Source organism: Ranitomeya imitator, chromosome 1 (assembly GCF_032444005.1).
Source record: "Ranitomeya imitator isolate aRanImi1 chromosome 1, aRanImi1.pri, whole genome shotgun sequence".
Lineage (NCBI taxonomy): Eukaryota > Metazoa > Chordata > Amphibia > Anura > Dendrobatidae > Ranitomeya > Ranitomeya imitator.
This window is the reverse complement of record NC_091282.1, coordinates 576,196,273-576,217,704: the sequence shown is the minus strand read 5'-3', so window position 1 is coordinate 576,217,704 and position 21,432 is coordinate 576,196,273. Positions and strand designations below refer to the sequence as shown.

General features: G+C 44.6%; 2 protein-coding genes across 5 annotated transcripts in view; both read right to left on the bottom strand.

Moving 5' to 3' along the window:
* The window catches only part of MISP (mitotic spindle positioning), a 602,516-nt gene that overhangs the window by 142,231 nt on the left and 438,853 nt on the right, over positions 1 to 21,432 (bottom strand). The window lies entirely within an intron of this gene.
* The window catches only part of PALM (paralemmin), a 245,994-nt gene continuing 241,377 nt past the window's right edge, over positions 16,816 to 21,432 (bottom strand). For all 4 annotated transcript variants that reach the window (XM_069767837.1, XM_069767839.1, XM_069767840.1 and 1 more), the window contains one exon: positions 16,816 to 18,835. In XM_069767837.1, coding sequence (XP_069623938.1) covers positions 18,318 to 18,835 — 518 coding nt within the window. In that variant the 3' untranslated portion in view covers positions 16,816 to 18,317. The remainder of the gene's footprint in view (positions 18,836 to 21,432) is intronic.

The following is a 21,432-nucleotide window of genomic DNA, read 5'->3' as shown; positions in this document are numbered from 1 at the left end:
CAATCGTACGGAATCACCGCGTCCTATACATAGGACGGTGATATTTATCTTGTGGAGACTGAGGGTCTCCGCAAGATAAATAGACATGCTGCGGTCTGTAAAGACGCGCCGCCTGTCCGGTTACGCAGGGAAGCCGGAGGTGTCCCTGCACACATAGTGGACATAGGATTTCTTCAAATCCCATCCACTATGCTGTAACATCTGGCCACTGTGGGTTTGACGCTGCAGATGAACGCAGCGTCAAACCTGCAGCATTTACTGAACGTGGAAACATACCCTTATTGGCTGCTTTTATATAAAGTACCAGTCAAAAGTTTAAAAACTGAACTACCTATGAAATAGGTTTTATTTTTAATTTATACACAGAATAATAGTAACAATTGGAACTAATAAGTAATGCTATAATGTGATTAAAAAGGTAATACTCATTAAACTATCTTACAGATTCTTTGTGATAGCAGCGTGGCACACTCTTGACAGAACATTCACCCCGCCTACACTGAATAAAGTGATATATCGATATCTTCGATCCAATGTCTTATTCCAGATAAATCCACATCTTTTTTATATGTAAATGAGCTGTTAAGAGCTAAGAGCCAGACACTGATCTACATGAGAAGTGAAAGGAGGAGTTACCAGTGTGAAACATGTAATGACTGACACTTTGCAGCAGAACTAACACAGTACAGTTGAAGTGAAGTTTGTCTCATTACAAAAACATTTGCAACTGCAGGTGTCCTCTCATAGTGATACAGCTTCTATCTCAAAGGCAGCCAGTGTAGATGAAGGACAGTACAACAGAGCTGACAGCACTGTGAAAGCACAACTGCAAATTTACTTGTTATGTTTGTATCAGATAACTCTTTTGTATTCTGATGGTTATAATCACGCACAAGTCTGCAGCATAGCTGACAGCACTATGAGAGGACAAATGCTACTGCAAATGGTTGTAATGAGACAAAGTTAACTTCTGCTGTACTGTGTTAGCTTTGATGTACCGTGTTAGCTCTGCTGTACAGTTGGTTCTGATTTCACTGCAGAGCTGTGTGTGATTATGAGAGCAAAGTGTCATTGTCATTAATACTTAGTTTACACTGAATGCACACCCTTTTCTTACATATTCTCTGGAGACAGATTCTCATGCAGATTTGTGTCTGGTTTATAGTCCCGAACAGCTCATTTACATATAGGAAAAATGTGTATATCTCTGGAATAAGACAACAGATCACAGATATGAAGGTATCATTTCTTGGACCTGCATGCCCATATAGACGGCTTAGGTGGATTGATTCCAATGAGATTCTCTTTAACCATATTCATGAGATAGTCACAGTCATAGTGAATGCATTTTTCTCATGTATGATTAAAATGATACCTTGGTTGATGAAATCTGTCCTGTGGTGGTTGTTTGATCTTTATTTTCAGTTACTGATATGCTTGTGCTCCAGCAAGGCAAGCCTGTGGGGAGGTCTTCATGTGGTGCTCTGCTAAGGTATTTACATGTATAGCTTCTGACAGGTCACTGAACCCTTAGTAACCTGCCCCCTATTTTTACACAATGGATATTATATATATTGAGAAGAAAAAAAAATCAACTGCAGCATGATCTCGTGTAATGTGCAGTTGATTCTTTTGTTTCATGCTATAATTTCATTAAAAAAATGTATCTATCAGTTACCGGGTGGCGCAATTTTGCTAGAGAAAAATAAATTGCCTCCTCCAAGATGGCGACACCGGCGCCTGTGCAGTAGCAGCTATTGGCGATTGCCGATAACTCCTACTGTACAGGCACTGACGGAGCCATCTTTAAGGAGGCGATTTTTTTTTCTTTAGCAAGATGACATTACCAGCGCAGTAGGAGCTATTGGATCGCAGATAGCTGCTACTGCGCAGGCACGGCCAATGTCATTTTCAGACATTTTTTTTATTTTTATGAATAGTGTTGAACATTCCGATACTGCAAATATCGGGTATCGGCCGATATTCGCTGTATCGGAATTCCGATACTGAGTTCCGATACTTTTGCGATATCGGATACCAGAATCGGAAGTTCCTATAGTGCAATGATGCACTATAATGGAGTGTGGGCGGTGTGTGGGTGGAGACTGCGTGTGTGTGTGCGGGGTCTATGTGTGACCGTGGGGGGTATGTGTGTGCCTGCTGGGGGTCTGTGTGGCCTGCCGGGGGTCTGTGCGTGCCTGCCGGGGCTCTGTGCGAGCCTGCCGGGGCCCTGTGCGGGCTGCCGGGGCTCTGTGCGGCGTACCGAGGCTCTGTGCGGCGTGCCGGGGCTCTGTACGGGCTGCCGGGGGGTCTATACGGGCCTGCGGGGCCCTGTGCGGGCCTGCCGGGGCTTTGTGCAGCGTGCTGGGGCTCTGTGCGGCGTGCCGGGTCTCTGTGCGGGCTGCTGGGGGTCTGTACAGGCCTGCGGAGCTCTGTGCGGGCCTGCCGGGGCTCTGTGCGGGCCTGCCGGGGCTCTGTGCGGGCCTGCCGGGGCTCTGTGCGGCGTGCCGGGGCTCTGTGCGGGCTGCCGGGGCTCTGTGCGGCGTGCCGGGGCTATGTGCGGGCTGCCGGGGCTCTGTGTGGCGTGACGGGGCTCTGTGCGGCATGCCGGGGATCTGTGTGGGCTGCCGGGGCTCTGTGCGGTGTGCCGGGGCTCTGTGCTAGCCTGCCGGGGCTCTGTGCAGCGTGCTGGGGTTCTGTGCGGCGTGCCGGGGCTCTGTGCAGGCTGCCGGGGCTCTGTGCGGCGTGCCAGGGCTCTCTTCGGGCTGCCGAGGGTCTGTGTGTGTGTGCAGGCATCGTCCGATGGGACTACAAGTGAGACTAGGGACTATTTTTTTTACAGCGGTGCAGGAATACAGTGCGTAAGGATACCTTCCTCCCGTCATTGTGTTCCTGGAGCCCCAGGAGAGTGTTCGTATCAGCTGATGCTGCCGTTCTCCACGGGAGATCATCGTGGGACACTCGTGGATTTCTGCGGACAGGGAGTATATTGGTTGTTTGTTATTTTCATATTTTTTTACAGATGACACTGGCTTCGGGGAACAAATTGACAAGTAATGGTGAGTATGAACTCTATGTTTAATGTACTGTATGTCTGTATGTATGTATTGTATGTAATGTATGAATGTATTGTATGTATGTATGTAGTATGTATGTAGTATGTGTGTTTTTTTTTTTTTTTCATTCAACACATTAGCCAGATGATGGGACTACTACTGTTCCATCATTGGCTAATATGTCAATCACTGTCACTGTAGTAGGCATCGTCCGATGGGACTTGTAGTCCCATCAGACAATGCCTTCACACATGCACAGAGCCCCGGCACGCCGCACAGAGCCCCGGCAGGCACGCACAAAGCCCCGGCACGCCGCACAGAGCCCCGGCAGGCACGCATAAAGCCCTGGCACGCCGCAGAGCCCCGGCAGCCCGCACAGAGCCCCGGCACGCCGCACAAAGCCACGGCAGCCTGCCCAGAGCCTCGGCACGCCGCACAGAGCTCCAGCAGGCCCGCACAGAGCCCCAGCAGCCCGCACAGAGCCCCGGCAGGCCCGCACAGACCCGCCCGCAAACACAGACGCGCAGTGTCAGCCCACGCACCGCCCACACTCTTCCCCCCTCCGGAATAGGATGTAGAAGGACAGAAAGGGCTTATTTACATTCTGATATTTGTGACCCATTGACTTGCATTTGTATCGGGTATCGGCGATATCCGATATTTTTTGGATATCGGCCGATCCAATCCGATACCGATACTTCTGGATATCAGAAGGTATCGCTCACTACTATTTATGAATTTATTAATGTCATGTGTGAGGCAGTGACCGGGATCATATGCAAGGGTCAGCATGTGTCCCCTAAGATTTGCAAAGAAGCATATTGAGGTCGCGGGAGTGCACTGCAGTCGCAGGCATAGCTGTGATTGCAATGCAGATAAGGCTGGAGTCACACTTAGTGTACAAAAAAATCGGTCCGATTTTGACGGCCGAGAATCAAACAAATGTTCCCCGAACAGTGATCTGTATGAATCCATTTGCAATTCGAGGATGCGATTTCCACACATCTAGTAACAGTGTGACATCCATATGGCATCTGTATGCAATGAGCTTTTACATACAGCAGTTCTCTCTATGTAAAAGCTCATGTTAAAATCGTATTGTAGAACATTACTGTAAGCATCGTTTTGAAACCAAATAATCTTCAAAACATATATATAGAGAGATAGAGAGATTAAAAACCGGAAGATGCCGCGTACAGTATAGAATAGAATAGGTTAGAATAGAATAGATAGAATAGAAATATACACATAGTATAGGTAGATTTACAGTACAGACCAAAAGTTTGGACACACCTTTTCATTTAAAGATTTTTCTGTATTTTAATGATTATGAAAATTGTAAATTCACACTGAAGGCATCACAACTATTAATTAACACATGTGGAATTATATACTTACCCCGTAACAAAAAAGTGTGAAACAACTGAAAATATGTCTTATATTCTAGGTTCTTCAAAGTAGCCACCTTTTGCTTTGATGACTGCTTTGCACACTCTTGGCATTCTCTTGATGAACTTCAAAAAGTAGTCACCGGAAATGGTCTTCCAACAATCTTGAAGGAGTTCCCAGACATGCTTAGTATTTGTTGGCCCTTTTGCCTTCACTCTGCGGTCCAGCTCACCCCAAACCATCTCGATTGGGTTCAGGTCTGGTGACTGTAGAGGCCAGGTCATCTGGCGTAGCACCCCATCACTCTCCTTCATGGTCAAATAGCCTTTACACAGCCTGGAGGTGTGTTTGGGTTCATTGTCTTCATTGTCCTGTTGAAAAATAAATGATGGTCCAACTAAATGCAAACCGGATGGAGTAGCATGCTGCTGCAAGATGCTGTGGTAGCCATGCTGGTTCAGTAGGCCTTCAATTTTGAATACATCTCCAACAGTGTCACCAGCAAAGCACCCCCACACCATCACAAGTCCTCCTCCATGCTTCATGGTGGGAACCAGGCATGTAGAGTCCAGCCTTTCACATTTTCTGTGTCGCACAAAATCACGGTGGTTGGAACCAAAGATCTCAAATTTGGAATCATCAGACCAAAGCACAGATTTCCACTGGTCTAATGTCCATTCCTTGTGTTATTTAGCCCAAACAAGTCTCTTCTGCTTGTTGCCTGTCCTTAGCAGTGGTTTCCTATCAGCTATTTTACCATGGTTATTGCCCCCCCAGCTAGTTAGTGCCGGAATTTGCACATCTTACAGATGCGCCTTTTCTGGGGTGGCTGAATGCTGAATGTTTTTAGCCAAGGGAGCCAATATCAACGGTCCCTTCCTAGACTATTAATATCAGCCCGCAGCTGTCTGCATAGCCTTTGCTGGTTATTAATTATGGAGGAACCCCAAATAGTTTTTTTGGGGGGTCCCCCAATTTAATAGCCAATAAAGGCTAATTATCCAGCTGTGTGCTGATATTAATAGCCTGGGAAGCTCCATGGGTATTACCCCCTTCCCATGCTATAAACATCTGCTCCCAGTCACTGACTTTCCATCTCCTAGTTTTTAAAATTGCACGGGAGCCCAAACCTTTTTTTCCCAATAATTGTTTATTAATTAACCCCTTCATGACCGTGGGATTTTCCGTTTTTCCATGTTCGTTTTTCGCTCCCCTCCTTCCCAGAGCCATAACTTTTTTATTTTTCCGTCAATTTGGCCATGTGAGGGCTTATTTTTTTGCGGGACGAGTTGTACTTTTGAACGACATCATTGGTTTTACCATGTTGTGTACTAGAAAATGGGAAAAAAATTCCAAGTGCGGTGAAATTGCAAAAAAAGTGCAATCCCACACTTGTTTTTTGCTTCACTTTTTTGCTAGGTTCACTAAATGCTAAAACTGACCTGCCAATATGATTCTCCAGGTCATTACGAGTTCATAGACACCTAACATGACTAGCTTATTTTTTATCTAAGTGGTGAAAAAAAATTCCAAACTTTGCTAAAAAAAAAATAAAAAAAAAAATTGCGCCTTTTTCCGATACTCGTAGCGTCTCCATTTTTCATGATCTGGGGTCAGGTGAGGGCTTATTTTTTGCGTGCCGAGCTGGCGTTTTTAATGATAGCATTTTGGTGCAGATACGTTCTTTTGATCGCCCGTTATTGCATTTTAATTCAATGTCGCAGCGACCAAAAAAACGTAATTCTGGCATTTCAAATTTTTTTCTCGCTACGCCGTTTAGCAATCAGGTTAATGCTTTTTTTATTGATAGATTGGGCGATTCTGAACGCGACAATACTAAATATGCGTAGGTTCATTTTTTTTTATTGATTTATTTTGAATGGGGCGAAAGGGGGGTGATTTAAACTTTTATATTTTTTTCAATTTTTTTTTTACTTTTGCCATGCTTCAATAGCCTCCATGGGAGGCTAGAAGCAGGCACAATGCGATCGCCTCTACTACATAGCAGCGATCTGCTGTTCGCTGCTATGTATCAGAAATGCAGGTGTGCTGTGCGCGCCGACCACAGGGTGGCGCTGACAGCTACCGGCGATCAGTAACCATAGAGGTCTCAAGGACCTCTATGGTTACTATTCAGAAGCATCGCCGACCTCCGATCATGTGACGGGGGTCGGCGATGCGATCATTTCCGGCCGACTGGCCGGAAGCGGTAGTTAAATGCCGCTGTCTGCATTTAACTACCGTGCCGTAATAGGCACGATTCTGCCCGCGCCTATTACGGGCACATGTCAGCTGTTCAAAACACCGCCGGAGCCCGCATCAAAGCGGGGCTTCTGACCTCGGACGTACTATCCCGTCGGAGGTCACAAAGGGGTTAAATACATGTCCAGTAATTTGCACAAACACTGTACTAATTGTATTGATCACATACATCTATATATCTACAGCTGTTCTACATGGATTTACTGTATGTAAACCATGTCTCCTGTCTTGTCGGCTCCTGAAGATTTTTACAAAAGACGGCAAATGAATTACCAGCTTTTCTTCTATCTATCTATGTAATATAAATGCATGGTCCGAGTGCTGAGCATTTTATTCTCACATCCATTGTCTTGCATTGGCGAGTCTCGTCCGAGATAAGCAACAAATCGCAGTATGCTGTGATTTTTTTCTCAGTCCGATTTCAGCTGAGAAAAAAATGAGATGTCACCCATTGAATAACATTGGTCCGAGTGCAATCCGATTTTTTATCGGATTGCACTTGTCAGTTTCTCGCATAAATGGGTATGAGCCCTAAAAGTGAGTGTTGGTCTTGGGCAAGCAATTTATCCAAAGCAGATTTAGGAAAACCTGCCATGGGCTTATATTTTTTAAATGAACTACAGTTAGGTAGTGGGGCGGTCCGTTTCCTCCCTCCCGGGTTTTCCATGTAGCATACGGCCACAGGTTTTTGGTAAAAACACTTGCAGCAGAGGGTTGGGTGTGTCAGTGTGAAGTTTACAAGATGCAGAAGAGAAGGCTCCGCAAAAGCTCAGCCTGTGTGAGGGGACACAGAACCAAGCAGAGCGAACTACTGGCACACAGCATAATACGCTGGTGCGATCACCCTCAGCAACCGGACGCATTTAGGGACTGTCTTGATTCCCAGCTGCGATCCGGAGGATACCTTTGGCTTTGTTTGCAAGTTTTGGACTTTAAAGCTACGTTTACTTTGAACTTTCTTGGGTCACTACCTCATCTTTGCACAGTGAGGACACCGCTGCACTACACATGATATAAAAGAATGAACTGCACAATACACATGCAATCATGCTGCAGGTTTTTTTCTCAATATATAAAATATTCACTATGTAAAATAGGGAGCAGGTCACTGAGGGATCAGTGACCTGTCAGAAGCCATACAAATGAATACATAAACAGAGCACCGCATGAAGACCCCCCACAGGCCGCCCCGAAGCACAAGCCTATCATTAACTGAAAATAAAGATTAAACAACCACAAGACAGATTTCATCAACCAAGGTATCTGTCACAAAATATGTAATGACCCCACTGGGCATGACACACACACAACGTGATGGTATAGGGGAGAGGAAGGTCCTTTTGATAGGGAATGAAGGATGGACACCACCTGAACTCAAAACCGAGTCTGACCCTGCACTGCTGGTCTTCATAGAAAAACAACAGTCAGCTGATGCATCAGGTGACCATTTAAAGGATGGTCGGAGTGGTCACACCCACATCAGCTGACCCAGCAACTCTGCAACTGCAGTAGATTGCCAGGGAGGGAAAAACTGACATTAACCAACGCTGGTCCTGAAAGGAAAAAAGCTACAATTAAAACAGAGTGGAACCAGAGCAGCCACGAATCCAAAAATGGATCATGACAGTACTCCCCTTTCAATGAGGGGCCTCTGGTCCCTCAACACCGGACCTCACCGGAAAGGACATATGGTGAGGACGCCTCCATCCACTAGAGTTCACCTCTGCAGTCATCTGATCGTCAGGTTTATGGCAAATGCAGCCCAATGGAGATGGCAATAACATAGGCTCCGGAGGAGCAACAAATCGCCAGAGCGCCGACCTGTGGAATATGTTGTGTACATGCATCATGCATTACTGGGGGTAACTCCAGCTGGAAAGTCCCCAGGCTGAGAATGGCTGACAGCCGATATGGCCCGATCACCCTAGAACTCCAGCTCCCAGTTGCGTACTTGATGCTTTTGGTGGACACCCACATGTATTCATGCACACACAGGAGAATTTTATTTCCACGCATGCATTTGCCACAGGATGGTGAACTCTTTGAGGAACTGACAGCAGAGTTGTTCCACTATGTCGCCAAACTCTTACCCTCACTACGTACAGCATCACCACCCTCCCCTGACCCTTCCTCCTAAGAGGACTCCGAGACTCTGTGTTTACTTGTGGTGAGGGTTGAGTCTTGCCCCTACTCCCTGGCAGCAACTCAGATGCTCCCTCCGTAGATGAAGGGATAGGTAAGAGAAGGATGGCAGAGATCCTAGCTTCCAGGCAGGAGTCCTTACAAGACTGCTCCCAGCTGACTACTTCCCTAGACCGCCAATTTATGACCGGGTTGTTTCTTCAACCAAGGAAGGTCTAAGACAATGGGAGTTGGCATACCCTCCAGCACATAGCACAACAGAGCATGAAGAGTCCCTATACGCAAGTTTATATTATGTATGAATTGGGTTACCCTCCCCTGGTTGAGTGGGACAGAGTGAATTGCCTGAATGCTAAGGGGTCTCGCCAGCATCCTACCCATGGGTCTGGACAAACTGAGAATCCACCAAATTGACTCCCGCTCTACTATCCACAAGCATCGGTACAGTCTCAGTTACCACTTCAGCAGGAATGATACACTGAGACGAAAAGATGGAGGAAATATAAACACCCTGGTCATCTTCCTCCACACGACCAGGGGGATGTGCCTTTTGAGATGGTGTACATACTTTGGCGTGAGATGGGCAGACATTGATGTAATGACCTGTAAGACCACAGTAGATATATGCCCCCATCCCACGGTGAACCACAGGCAACCATGTTGTGAAGAGACTCATCCGTCTGTTCAGTGTGTCCTTCTCCCTAGAAAGAACAACAGGAGCAGATTCGGTGTATGTCTCTCCCTGAGGAGTCTATCCACACAAATAGCAAGGGCCGTGACGGCTTCCAACGACCAGGAGTAGCATACTGCACCAGAATTTCCTGTAGCCTAGCTGACAGACCCTGATAGAAATGACTTCTAAGAGCAGAGTCATTCCACTGCGTGTCAGTGGCCCATTTCCTAAACTCTGAACAGTACTCCTTAGCCGGCCAACCCCCCTGCTTAATTTTTCAGAGTCTAGACTCAGCCAGGGAGACGCCATCAGGATCTCCATACTCCAGCGTCACAAAAACTCATCCACCAACCGAAAAGATGGTGAATCGGTCGGCAGGGAGAAAGCCCAGGATTGGAGATCATTCAGTGCTCATCATCCGAGAGATCTGTCTGTGTAAACAGGATTTTAAATAACCATTGGTCAACAACTTGTTTAGTGCCGTCAGTCGGTTTGTGTAAATGAATCATACCTTCTTCATGTCCTTACTGCCAAAACTGGCACCAATGTGGTTTAGTCATCTGTGTAGCTGAATAAATGGGCAACCCAGCTCTCTGGATAATTTGACCACCACTTTGTCATTAAAGAGAAGCTGACAGCTAACACATGTAATCAGCAGCATGAATGAGACACTGGCTTCAATACTTAATTTGTTTTACTCTGAAACACTGCAGAGAGAAATGTACTTTGAATACTATTGGGGACTGAGCTGCACAGCAGACTACTCCTCGGCAGTTTCTCTCTGCCCACTCCCCTGATGTGACAGGTCATCCCCTATACATGCATACAAGGAGAGACGTTTGTCAGACACTGGAGGCGGGCAGGGAGAACCTGCAAGAGACTCACCTTTCCAACAAGCCTCCTGTGCAGTTTGGCCCCAGGCGGCTATTAAAGAGGACCTTTCTCCAAATTTTTCATGTTGAACGGGACAAAGGATGCAATAGCGGTTGCAGAGTGGAATGAAACTTTTTTTCCTTTCATTTCGCCTCTTCACTGTGGATATATGAGCAATTGAAGTATTTGTTACATTATGAATTAACTTTTGTTAAGTCCAAGTGGGTGTATTTAAATAGTTTTCATTGGGGACGTGTATTTATTTTCCCTGTATGATGTTAACGAATCAAAAGCAGACATAAACAATCACGGAAAAGAAGAACACGCCCAACAACAGCTTAAGGTACCTTCACAAATAACGATTTCGTTAACGATATCGTTGCAACGTCACGCTTTTTGTGACGTAGCAACGATCCCGCTAACGATCTCGTTATGTGTGACAGCGACCAACGATCAGGCCCCTGCTGGGAGATCGTTGGTCGTTGGGGAATGATCAGGACCTTTTTTTGGTCGCTGATCACCCGGTGTCATCGCTGGATCAGCGTGTGTGATGCCGATCCAGCGATGTGTTAATTTGTAACCAGGGTAAATATCGGGTTACAAAGCGCAGGGTACTGTTTTTTTTTTTTTTACTTTTACAATGGTAACCAGGATAAATATCGGGTTACTAAGCGCGGCCCTGCACTTAGTAACCCGATGTTTACCCTGGTTACCCGGGGACTTCGGCATCGTTGAAGACAGTTCCAACGATGCCGAAGTCTTTCCCCTGATCGTTGGTCGCTGAAGAGAGCTGTCTGTGTGACAGCTCCCCAGCGACCACACAACGACTTACCAACGATCACGGCCAGGTCGTATCGCTGGTCGTGATCGTTGGTAAGTCGTTTAGTGTAACGGTACTGTTAGGGCAGGTTTCTCAGTGTGTGAGATGTAAGGATATAACCCTCATTTCCTGGTTTAACCTTGTATATGATTGTAATGTGCAGCTGGGTTTAGCGGTGTCACATTACAAATCCTTCTGTCAGCTCTCATAGAATTGTCAGCTCTGCTGTACTGCCCCTCCTTCCACACTGCCTATGTGGAGATGAGTCACACTTATGTTTGTTGTGCTCAGGGGTGAAGTGTGAAGATAGGAGTGACAGTGCTATGAGAGGAGGAGAGCTGAAGGTTTTGTAATGAGACGCTAAACTCAGTTATACTTTCTAATCATGCAGGAGCTGGTGTTGCTGCCTTCTTATGATTGAGCTACTCAAAGGTAACTGATGTACACACTCACAGTGAAAACTATCTGAAAACACCCACTTCGACTTAACAAAAATGAATTCATTAGGTGCCAATTATTTCAATTTCTAATATCTCCACAGCGGAGTGGAGAAAAAACAAATAACATTTTATTACACTCTGCAGGTCCAGTTAAACATGAAAAATTTGGAGAAAGGTCCTCTTTAAAGTATGACATTGCAGCATTTCAGATTCAAACATACAGGGCTAAAACCGAACAGCCAGTGCCTGATACCAGCTGCACAAATATCGGGCAGCATGTATCAGATTCCCTTTAAAAACTACATGTTCTTGGCGCACAAAACAAAGATAAGCAGAACTCACCTTGTTAGGATCGAAACTACTGGTGATCGTAACCCAGGGCAACACTAATACAACAATCCGGAATGATAGGGGACTTTAGGGAGTGAATTATCTTTTTTAATAGGTATATTTTAATAACTATTTGTGTGTGCAAATTTTAATTTAGTTCCAGTTGTGGTACAATGGAGTTTGAATGTTTCTGAATTACTCGATAAATCTAATCCTTTTGAAATTTAAACTGAAAAGTAAATAGGAAAAAAATACTCATGTGTTTCAGGAAATCAATAATTTCTCCTACTCCTGCTCCCAATCTTGTGTGTGGACATAAGACAACTGGGTTCAGCAGGAGTGTTGCCTTTCTGCAGTAGAACAGAAACATTGTTAAAGAAGACCTGTCATCAGGTCAAATGAGGACAATTTTTGTTCATATTTTATTCCCGCTGTTCCCCAGAGTATATTATTATTTTTTTTTTAAATATACTTGTATATACTCGAGTATAAGCCGACCCGAGTATAAGACGAGACCCCTAATTTTGCCACAAAAAACTGGGAAAACTTAATGACTCGAGTATAAGCCTAGGGTGGAAAATGCAGCAGCTACTGGTAGATTTCAAAAATAAAAATAGATACCAATAAAAGTAAAATTAATTGAGACATCAGTGGATTATGTGTTTTTGAATATCCATATTGAATCAGGAGCCCCATATAACGCTCCATACAGTTCATGATGGGCCCCATAAGATGCTCCATACAAAATACGCTCCATATAATGGGCCATACAGTTTGATGGGCCCCATAAGATGCTCCATATTAAAATATGCCTCATATAATGCTGCACAAATGTTGATTATGGCCCCATAAGATGCTCCATACACACATTTGCCCCATATAATGCTCCACAAATGCTGATTATAGCCCCATAAGATGCTCCATACAGATATTTGACCAATATAATGCTGCACATGGCCCCATAAGATTCTCCATACAGATATTTGCCCCCTATAATGCTGCACATGGCTCCATAAGATGCTCCATACAGATATTTGCCCCATATAATGCTGCACATGACCCCATACAGATATTTGCCCCATATAATGCTGCACATGGCCCCATAAGATGCTCCATACAGATATTTGCCCCATATAATGCTGCACATGGCCCCATAAGATGCTCCATACATACATTTGCCCCATTTGCTGTTGCTGTAATTAAAAAAAAAATGACATACTCACCTCTCAGGCCCCCAGTACTTGCTATACTCACCTTTCCCGTTCCACCATCGGCGCCGCAGTGTCTTCTGCGTCCTCTGCACTGACTGTTCAGGCAGAGGGCAGTGGGCACACTAATCGCGTCATCACGCCCTCTGACCTGAGTGTCACTGCAGAGGACGGGGAAGACGCAGTGGCGGCCGGCGGTGGAACAGGGAGCAGGTGAATATCGCACACTGCATTATACTCACTTGCTCCTGGCGCGGTGTCCCTGGTTCTCCGGCTCTGGCAGCTTCTTCCTGTTGTGAGCGGTCACATGGTACACTTCATTACAGTAATGAATATGCGGCTTCACCCCCATGGGAGTGGGGTCCATATTCATTACTGTAATGAGCGGTACCATGTGACCGCTTACTGCAGGAAGAGGCTGCCGGCACCGGGGAACCAGGGACACCGCACCAGGAGCAGGTGAGTATTATTACTCAGCTGCCGCTCCCCCTCCCCTGCCGACCCCTGGGTATGACTCAAGTATAAGCTCAGAGGGGCCATTTCAGCCTAAAAAAATGGGCTGAAATTCTCGGCTTATTCTCGAGTATATAAGGTATATATAAGATTCCGGGGGAATGGGCCTTTTCATTTAGTTCTGATGTTTATTGTTTTTACCAATGGAACTACAGTTGAAACCAAAAGTTTCCATACACTATATAAAAAGACACATCTGCATGTTTTTCTCAATATCTGACATGAAATCAGAATAAACCTTTCCTATTTTAGGTCAATTAGGATTACCATAATTATAAATATTTGTCAGATGTCAGAATAATGAGAGAGAGAGAATGTTTTCAGACATTTTTATTACTTACTGCAAAGTCAAAAGTTTACATATAACATCAGTAGGCATGCATATAAGCAAATTTCATACTTGCCAGATAGGCAATAAGAGGCCGTGTGGGGTGTCCCTACGCATATCGCTACCATGTGTAGCTTCGTCAAAATCACCAGGATCCGTTGAAGCATTTCAGAGTTATTACCGCATAAAATGACAGTGGTCAGAATTGAAAAAATGGCCTGGTCAGGAAGTTGAAAACAGGCTTTGGGGAGAAGGGGTTAAAGGCATAGCAATCTTAGTGTATGTAAACTTTTGACTTTGCAGTAAGTAATAAAAATGCCATTAAAACAATAATAGATGGCATCGTGAGAAAAGATTATGTGGCTATATTGAAGCAACATCTCAAGACATCAGCCAGGAAGTTAAAGCTTGGGTGGAAATTGGTCTTCAAAATGAACAATGACCCGATGCATACCGCCAAAATGGTAACAAAGTTGTTTAAGGATAACAAAGTCAATGTTTTGTAGTGGCCATCACAAAGCCTTATCTTAATCCAACTGAAAATGTATGGGCAAAGCTGAAAAGTCAGGTACAAGCAAGGTGACCTACAAACATGGATCAGTTACACCAGTTTTGCCATGAGGAATTGGCCCAAATTCTGACCAACTATTGTGAGAAACTTGTGGAAGGATATCCCAAATGTTTGACCCAAGTCATTCAGTTTAAGGGCAATGGTATCAAATACTAATGAAATGTTTGACTTGACTTTGCAATAAGTAATAAAAATGCCTTAAAACATTCTCTCGCTCATTATTCTGGCATTTGGCAAATAATAACTATGGTAATGCTAATGGACATGAATACAGTACAGACCAAAAGTTTCGACACACCTTCTCCTTTAAAGATTTTTCTGTATTTTCATGACTATGAAAATTGAACATTCACACTGAGGGCATCAAAACTATGAATTAATACTTGTGTAATTATATACTTAACAAAAAAGTGTGAAACAACTGAAATTATGTCTTATATTCTAGGTTCTTCAAAGTAGCCACCTTTTGCTTTGATGACTGCTTTGCACACTCTTTGCATTCTCTTGATGAGCTTCAAGAGGTAGTCACCGGGAATGGTCTTCCAACAATCTTGAAGGAGTTCCCAGAAATGCTTAGCACTTGTTGGCCCTTTTGCCTTCACTCTGCGGTCCAGCTCACCCCAAACCATCTCGATTAGGTTCAGGTCTGGTAACTGTGGAGGCCAGGTCATCTGGTGTAGCACCCCATTACTCTCCTTCTTGGTAAAATAGCCCTTACATAGCCTGGATGTGTTTGGGGTCATTGTCCTGTTGAAAAATAAATGATGGTCCAACTAAACGCAAACTGGATGGATTAGCATGCCGCTGTAAGATGCTGTGGTAGCCATGCTGGTTCAGTATGCCTTCAATTTTGAATAAATCCCCAACAGTGTCACCAGCAAAGCACCCCCACACCATCACACCTCCTCCTCTATGCTTCACGGTGGGAACCAGGCATGTAGAGTCCATCCGTTCACCTTTTCGGCATCGCACAGACACGGTGGTTGGAACCAAAAAATCTCAAATTTAGACTCATCAGACCAAAGCACAGATTTCCACTGGTCTAATGTCCATTCCTTATGTTCTTTAGCCCAAACAAGTCTGTTCTGCTTGTTGACTGTCCTTAGCAGTGGTTTCCTTGCAGCTATTTTACCATCAAGGCCTGCTGTACAAAGGCTCCTCTTAACAGTTGTTGTAGAGATGTGTCTGCTGCTAGAACTCTGTGTGGCATTGACCTGGTCTCTAATCTGAGCTGCTGTTAACCTGCGATTTCTGAGGCTGGTGACTCGGATAAACTTATCCTCAGAAGCAGAGGTGACTCTTGGTCTTCCTTTCCTGGGGCGGTCCTCATGTGTGCCAGTTTCTTTGTAGCACTTCATAGTTTTTGCCACTGCACTTGGGGACACTTTCAAAGTTTTCCCAATTTTTCGGACTGACTGACAATCATTTCTTAAAGTAATGATGGCCACTCGTTTTTCTTTACTTAGCTGCTTTTTTCTTGCCATATTACAAATTCTAGCAGTCTATTCAGTAGGACTATCAGCTCTGTATCCACCAGACGTCTGCACAACACAACTGATAGTCCCAACCCCATTTATAAGGCAAGAAATCAAACTTATTAAACCTGACAAGGCATACCTGTGAAGTGAAAACCATTCCTGGTCACTACCTCTTGAAGCTCATCAAGAGAATGCCAAGAGTGTGCAAAGCAGTCATCAAAGCAAAAGGTGGCTACTTTGAAGAACCTACCAAATAAGACATAATTTCAATAGTTTCACACTTTTTTGCTAAGTATATAATTCCACACGTGTTAATTCATAGTTTTGATGCCTTCAGTGTGAATGTACAATTTTCATAGTCATGAAAATACAGAAAAATCTTTAAATGAGAAGGTGTGTCCAAACTTTTGGTATGTACTGTATGTGTCTTTTTATATAGTGTATGCAAACTTCTGGCTTTGACTGTATATAATAAGAGCAAAAACTGCCCACTTTTGACCTGTGTTAACAGTACCTCTATAAACCCTGCTCATTCCCAGATCAGAAGATCAGCAGATTAACCCTGTGTTCTCTTCAAGATTTCAGAAACATGAAAAAATGCTGCAGACTACTAGTACTGTGGGTGAGATTATTTTCAGATTACTTAATTCAATTTTAGGTTGTGTTCCTTTAAGCTGTGTAAGATCTGTGTGCGTTTTTCTCAGTCATTCGGACATAAACCATGGTGCAGCATGAGATTAAATGACATATTTTATTTATTTACTTGTTTTTTTATGTTTTACATTTGAAATGTAATTAGGGGAGGTTTGGATATGGGTTTCAGGCAGGCAGAGCAAGTGACAGAGGCACCAATATACTGAAGGTCCAGCTGGGGCCCACTGGCTCCACCCAGCTCCATGTCCCGCACTATGGGTACACAGTCAGCCAGGGTTATAGGGTTCACAGTTAACATACAAGGGTCATAGATAAAAGGCTAGAAGGTGAAAGTCAAGGTCATAACAGTAGAACCTGCAGCAACTCTCTATTCACATCATTACAATGTTTTGCAGAATATTAAATTATATACAGTAGCTAAGGGATAAAAAAATAAAGTTGCACTTTCATATCACATCTCTGGACTTAACTCTTAATAAAACACAAAAATCAATGCAAATGACTATACTTGTAACAATAATCTGATCACACACTGGAGCACATTCCAAATGACTGGTCAGACCTTACACAGGCACTCTAACACGAGGATAGTAGTACGCGCTAAACACCGAAAATGGAGAGAATTTTGCAATTAATCAGTTTAAGCTTTCATTACTCGACATCTTTATGAGGGGTTAATACAACATTTAGGTCATTATTGAAGTCAATGGTAATTCTGTTTCAGTCGGAAGTTAATATCTGTTCTTCCATATATATATAAAATGGGCAAACTAAATTGCTTGTTCCGATTCCTGTTGTTCAAGTGTATCGTAAAATGTAAACCTGCTGAAGTTCTCAAAACCTGCAATTTATTCCAGACTCGTTGACCTTGTCTCTTTTCTTTTCATCGAATCATTTCCTGAATTGTCCTGTGTTGTAACACATTCAGCTGAAAAATCCTACATGTACCCACCATTTAATTCATCAATTTGTTTTCCTGTCCAACCTACAGTTTAGATCTTCTTAGACTTCCTCTAAACAGTTCAGGTTGGTGGTTATAAAAGTGATCATAGGAGGTAGAGGAAATAGGGGGCATCTACTTGATTTGTCAGAGGATGATTTTACTTGATACAAAATGGCAGTAGCTTTGATAATATATAGAGAGAGCTGCAGATTCTTCAGAAGGAAATACCAGAAGCAAATATAGCCAAGGAGAATGAACACTTGCTAGTTGTGTGATGCTCCTCTAATACATCTGAAGTTGATGCAAATGGAAGTCTCCTTCCTAGTCTGAGAGCTCACAAACCCAGAATAGCATGAATATTACCCACAATGCTTGTGGATTATTAGGATAATCTGCTCTCAGATTTTATAAGGAGTTCTGTATACAGCAGAAAAGAGCCAACCGTTAAAGTTTTGGATCATGGAGGGGTCTCCCTCAAAGGCTGCGGTGGATAGAAAGAGTACCCCTTTTATAAACTAAAGGCTTAGGGGTAATAGCTCTCCATTCAGAATTAATGGTAAAGTACAACCTCCAGTTTCAGGCTTTATGGTATACGATGGTTAGAGGAAAGGCACACCTTTTCCCTAACTTCATCTGCTTACATCACACTACAGCACTTGCATCTCTGTTTCTTCATAGTTAGATCCTGCTCTCCACTCTTGGGTGCTGTTGTGTCATTGGTCTCTGGTTTCTCGCTCTTGTTGGGAGGTTCTACAGGAGCACCATTGGGAGGGTGCTGTGCCTTTTCTGGTACTTCTCCATCAACAGCTGGCTGTGGCTCACCATCACCAATGACAACTAATTCCGCAGTGATGGCTTCTTCCAAACCCAGAACCTTCTTTGTTTCATTCTCATCTTCCACATTCTGGTAGCCCATAAAAATCATGGTTACTGGTTGCTCTGGGCCCAATGGTGTCTCAGGAGGTCGAGCCTGTACACCGGGGATTTCCTTTCGAGGAGATGCTCTTTGGATTGAGGTTTTTTCATCTGATGTCAAGGAAATGTCACTAAGGGTTGCCTCCTCTGCCTTGTGGATCAGATCCTCAACCTCTGTGGAACTGAGCTGGTGAACGGTATCATTGGGAGCTGCAACTTCTGATCTCACTGCATGTACAACTGTAGACAAAGTAAAGAGATAATGAGGAAGTACATAGTATATTGTAGACAGGCACAAAATCAAAGCAGTCGTTTAACTACCTCTTGACTGCTCTTAGACTTTCAGACAGTCAACACTTTACCCTGCACTGATGTCCTGGAACGTCAATCCAATGTAAGCAGTTTGTACAAGATCATGAAGCTGTGGGGGCAAGAAGCCGACTATGAGATGCAGCCAGAATTCCCAGAAAGAAGATGAACATGGTTTATTTCCATGCTGACCTCCTGGATCACTGTACAAAGAGCAATGAACCAGCACTTGTGTAGACATATTAGGACTGAGGTCTAAGGGATAACGTTTCTCCTTCTGGAGAGTAAAATAAGGCTCTGGCATGCCAAGGAAAGTCGGCTTATTCACTGTGTAAATTGCTTCTTCAGAGAGGAAGAGGACATGAACTCTATAGCGCCACCTGTTGGAAGCAGCAATCCTACAAGTCACTATCGACCCTTTAATGAGTCTTGCAATGACTTAGAATAAAAGCCAAATCAGAATCTAAATTTGCAGACATTGTATTTCATGCTATCAGCCCTTATCAGTGCAAAGTAAGAGAACTGATTTGGCTACCTGAGAGGCAATGGACTGTGGTTTAAGGGTTAATGTTTCTCCTTCTGGAGAGTGACATACCGCATCTGGCATGTCAAGGTAAGGAGGCTTATTTGCCGTGCAATGCTTCTCTGGGAAATGTTATATGCAAATTACCTCTTCAGAGACGAAGAGGACTCAAACTCTATAGCGCCACCTGTTGGAAGAAGCAATCCTATTATGTTGGAAGAAGCAATCCTATTGACTGTTTAATGAGTCTTGCAATATGAAGCCTTCCTACCTTGGCATGCCAGAATAGGTATGTTACTCTCCAGAAGGGGAAACATTACCCCCCAGACCTCCGTCCAGAGCCTCTCACTTAGCCAAATCAGTTCTCATACTTTAGGGCCATACTGAGGGCCATTAGCTCGAAACACTGTCTGTGAATTGCGATTCTGATTTGGCTTTTATCCTAAGTCACATTGCAAGACTCATTAAAGGGTTAATAGTGACTTTTAGGATTGCTGCTTCCAACAGGTGGCGCTATAAAGTTCAAGTCCTCTTCCTCTCTAAAGAGGCAATTGACATTTTAGGCTACTTTCACACTGGCGTTTTTTGCCAGACGTCGCAATGCGTCGTTTATGGCAAAAAACGCATCCTGCAAAGTTGTTTGCAGGATGCGTTTTTGCCCCATAGATTAACATTAGCGACGCATTGCGACGCTTTGCCACATGTCGCAACCGTCGTGCGACGGTTGCGCCATGTTGTGGCGGACCGCCGGGAGCAAAAAACATTAAATGTAACGTTTTTTGCTCCTGACGGACCGCTTTTTCCGACCGCGCATGCACAGCCGGAACTCCGCCCCCACCTCCCCGCACCTCCCAATAGGGCAGCGGATGCGCCGGAGAAATGCATCCGCTGCACCCGTTGTGCAGTGCGTCAAACACTAGCGTCGGAATCTCTGCCCGACGCATTGCGACGGGGAGATTCCGACGCTAGTGTGAAAGTAGCCTTAGGGAGAACTGACTGTGCCACCTCCTTTAGATCCAGTAAACCTGTGAACCCTAGGTTTAAGGAGGAGACAGCAGCTGCTGGGTCCCAGGAGACCCACTTATCTCTGCTATGCAGGCAGGCAGCTGAAATTCCCCTGTAACTGGCATTAACATACCAGATCCAGTTACAATAGAATACAGCAATAAAAAGAATGTAATATGTTAAAATGCCCCGTGCATCAAAAAAAGAGGCAAAAATTATTTGAATATCAGAATGAGAAAAAATGTACAGCCCTTAAGGCTATGTTCACACATAGCGTCGGGTCCCTGCGGGTTCTCCCGCAGCGGATTTGATAAATCTGCAGGGCAAACCCGCTGCGGTTGCAGATTTATCACGTTTTGTCCTGCGGGTTCCGCTGCGGGATTTTACTCCTACTATTGATGCTGCAATAAAATAATGATATACTCACCCCCTGACGTCCCGATCTCCTCAGCACTGCAGGCGGCGGTCCGGTTCCAAAGATGCTGTGCGAGAAGGACCTTCGTGACGTCACGGTCATGTGACCGCGACGTCACCGCAGGTCCTGGTCGCATAGCAAACCTGAGACCGGACGGCCGCGTGCAGCGCTGATAGGTGAGTAAATCTTTATTTTTTATTTTAATTCTTTTTTTTTACCCACAAATATGGTTCCCGGGGCCTGGAGGAGAGTCTCCTCTCCTCCACCCCGGGTACCACCCGCACATTATCCGCTTACTTCCCGCATGGTGGGCACAGCCCCATACGGGAAGTAAGCAGATCAATGCATTCCTATGGGTGCAGAACCGCCGCGATTCTGCACAAAGAAGTGACATGCTGCGGAATGTAAACCGCTGCGTTCCCCGTGGTTTTTCCCGCAGCATGTGCACAGCGGTTTCCATAGGGTTTACAGGTTACTGTAAACGCTATGGAAACTGCTGCGGACCCGCAGCTGAAAAATCGCCGCGGTTCCTCGGTAAAAACCGCAAAGTGTGAACATGGCCTAAAAGTGCATGTACTGTAAGGG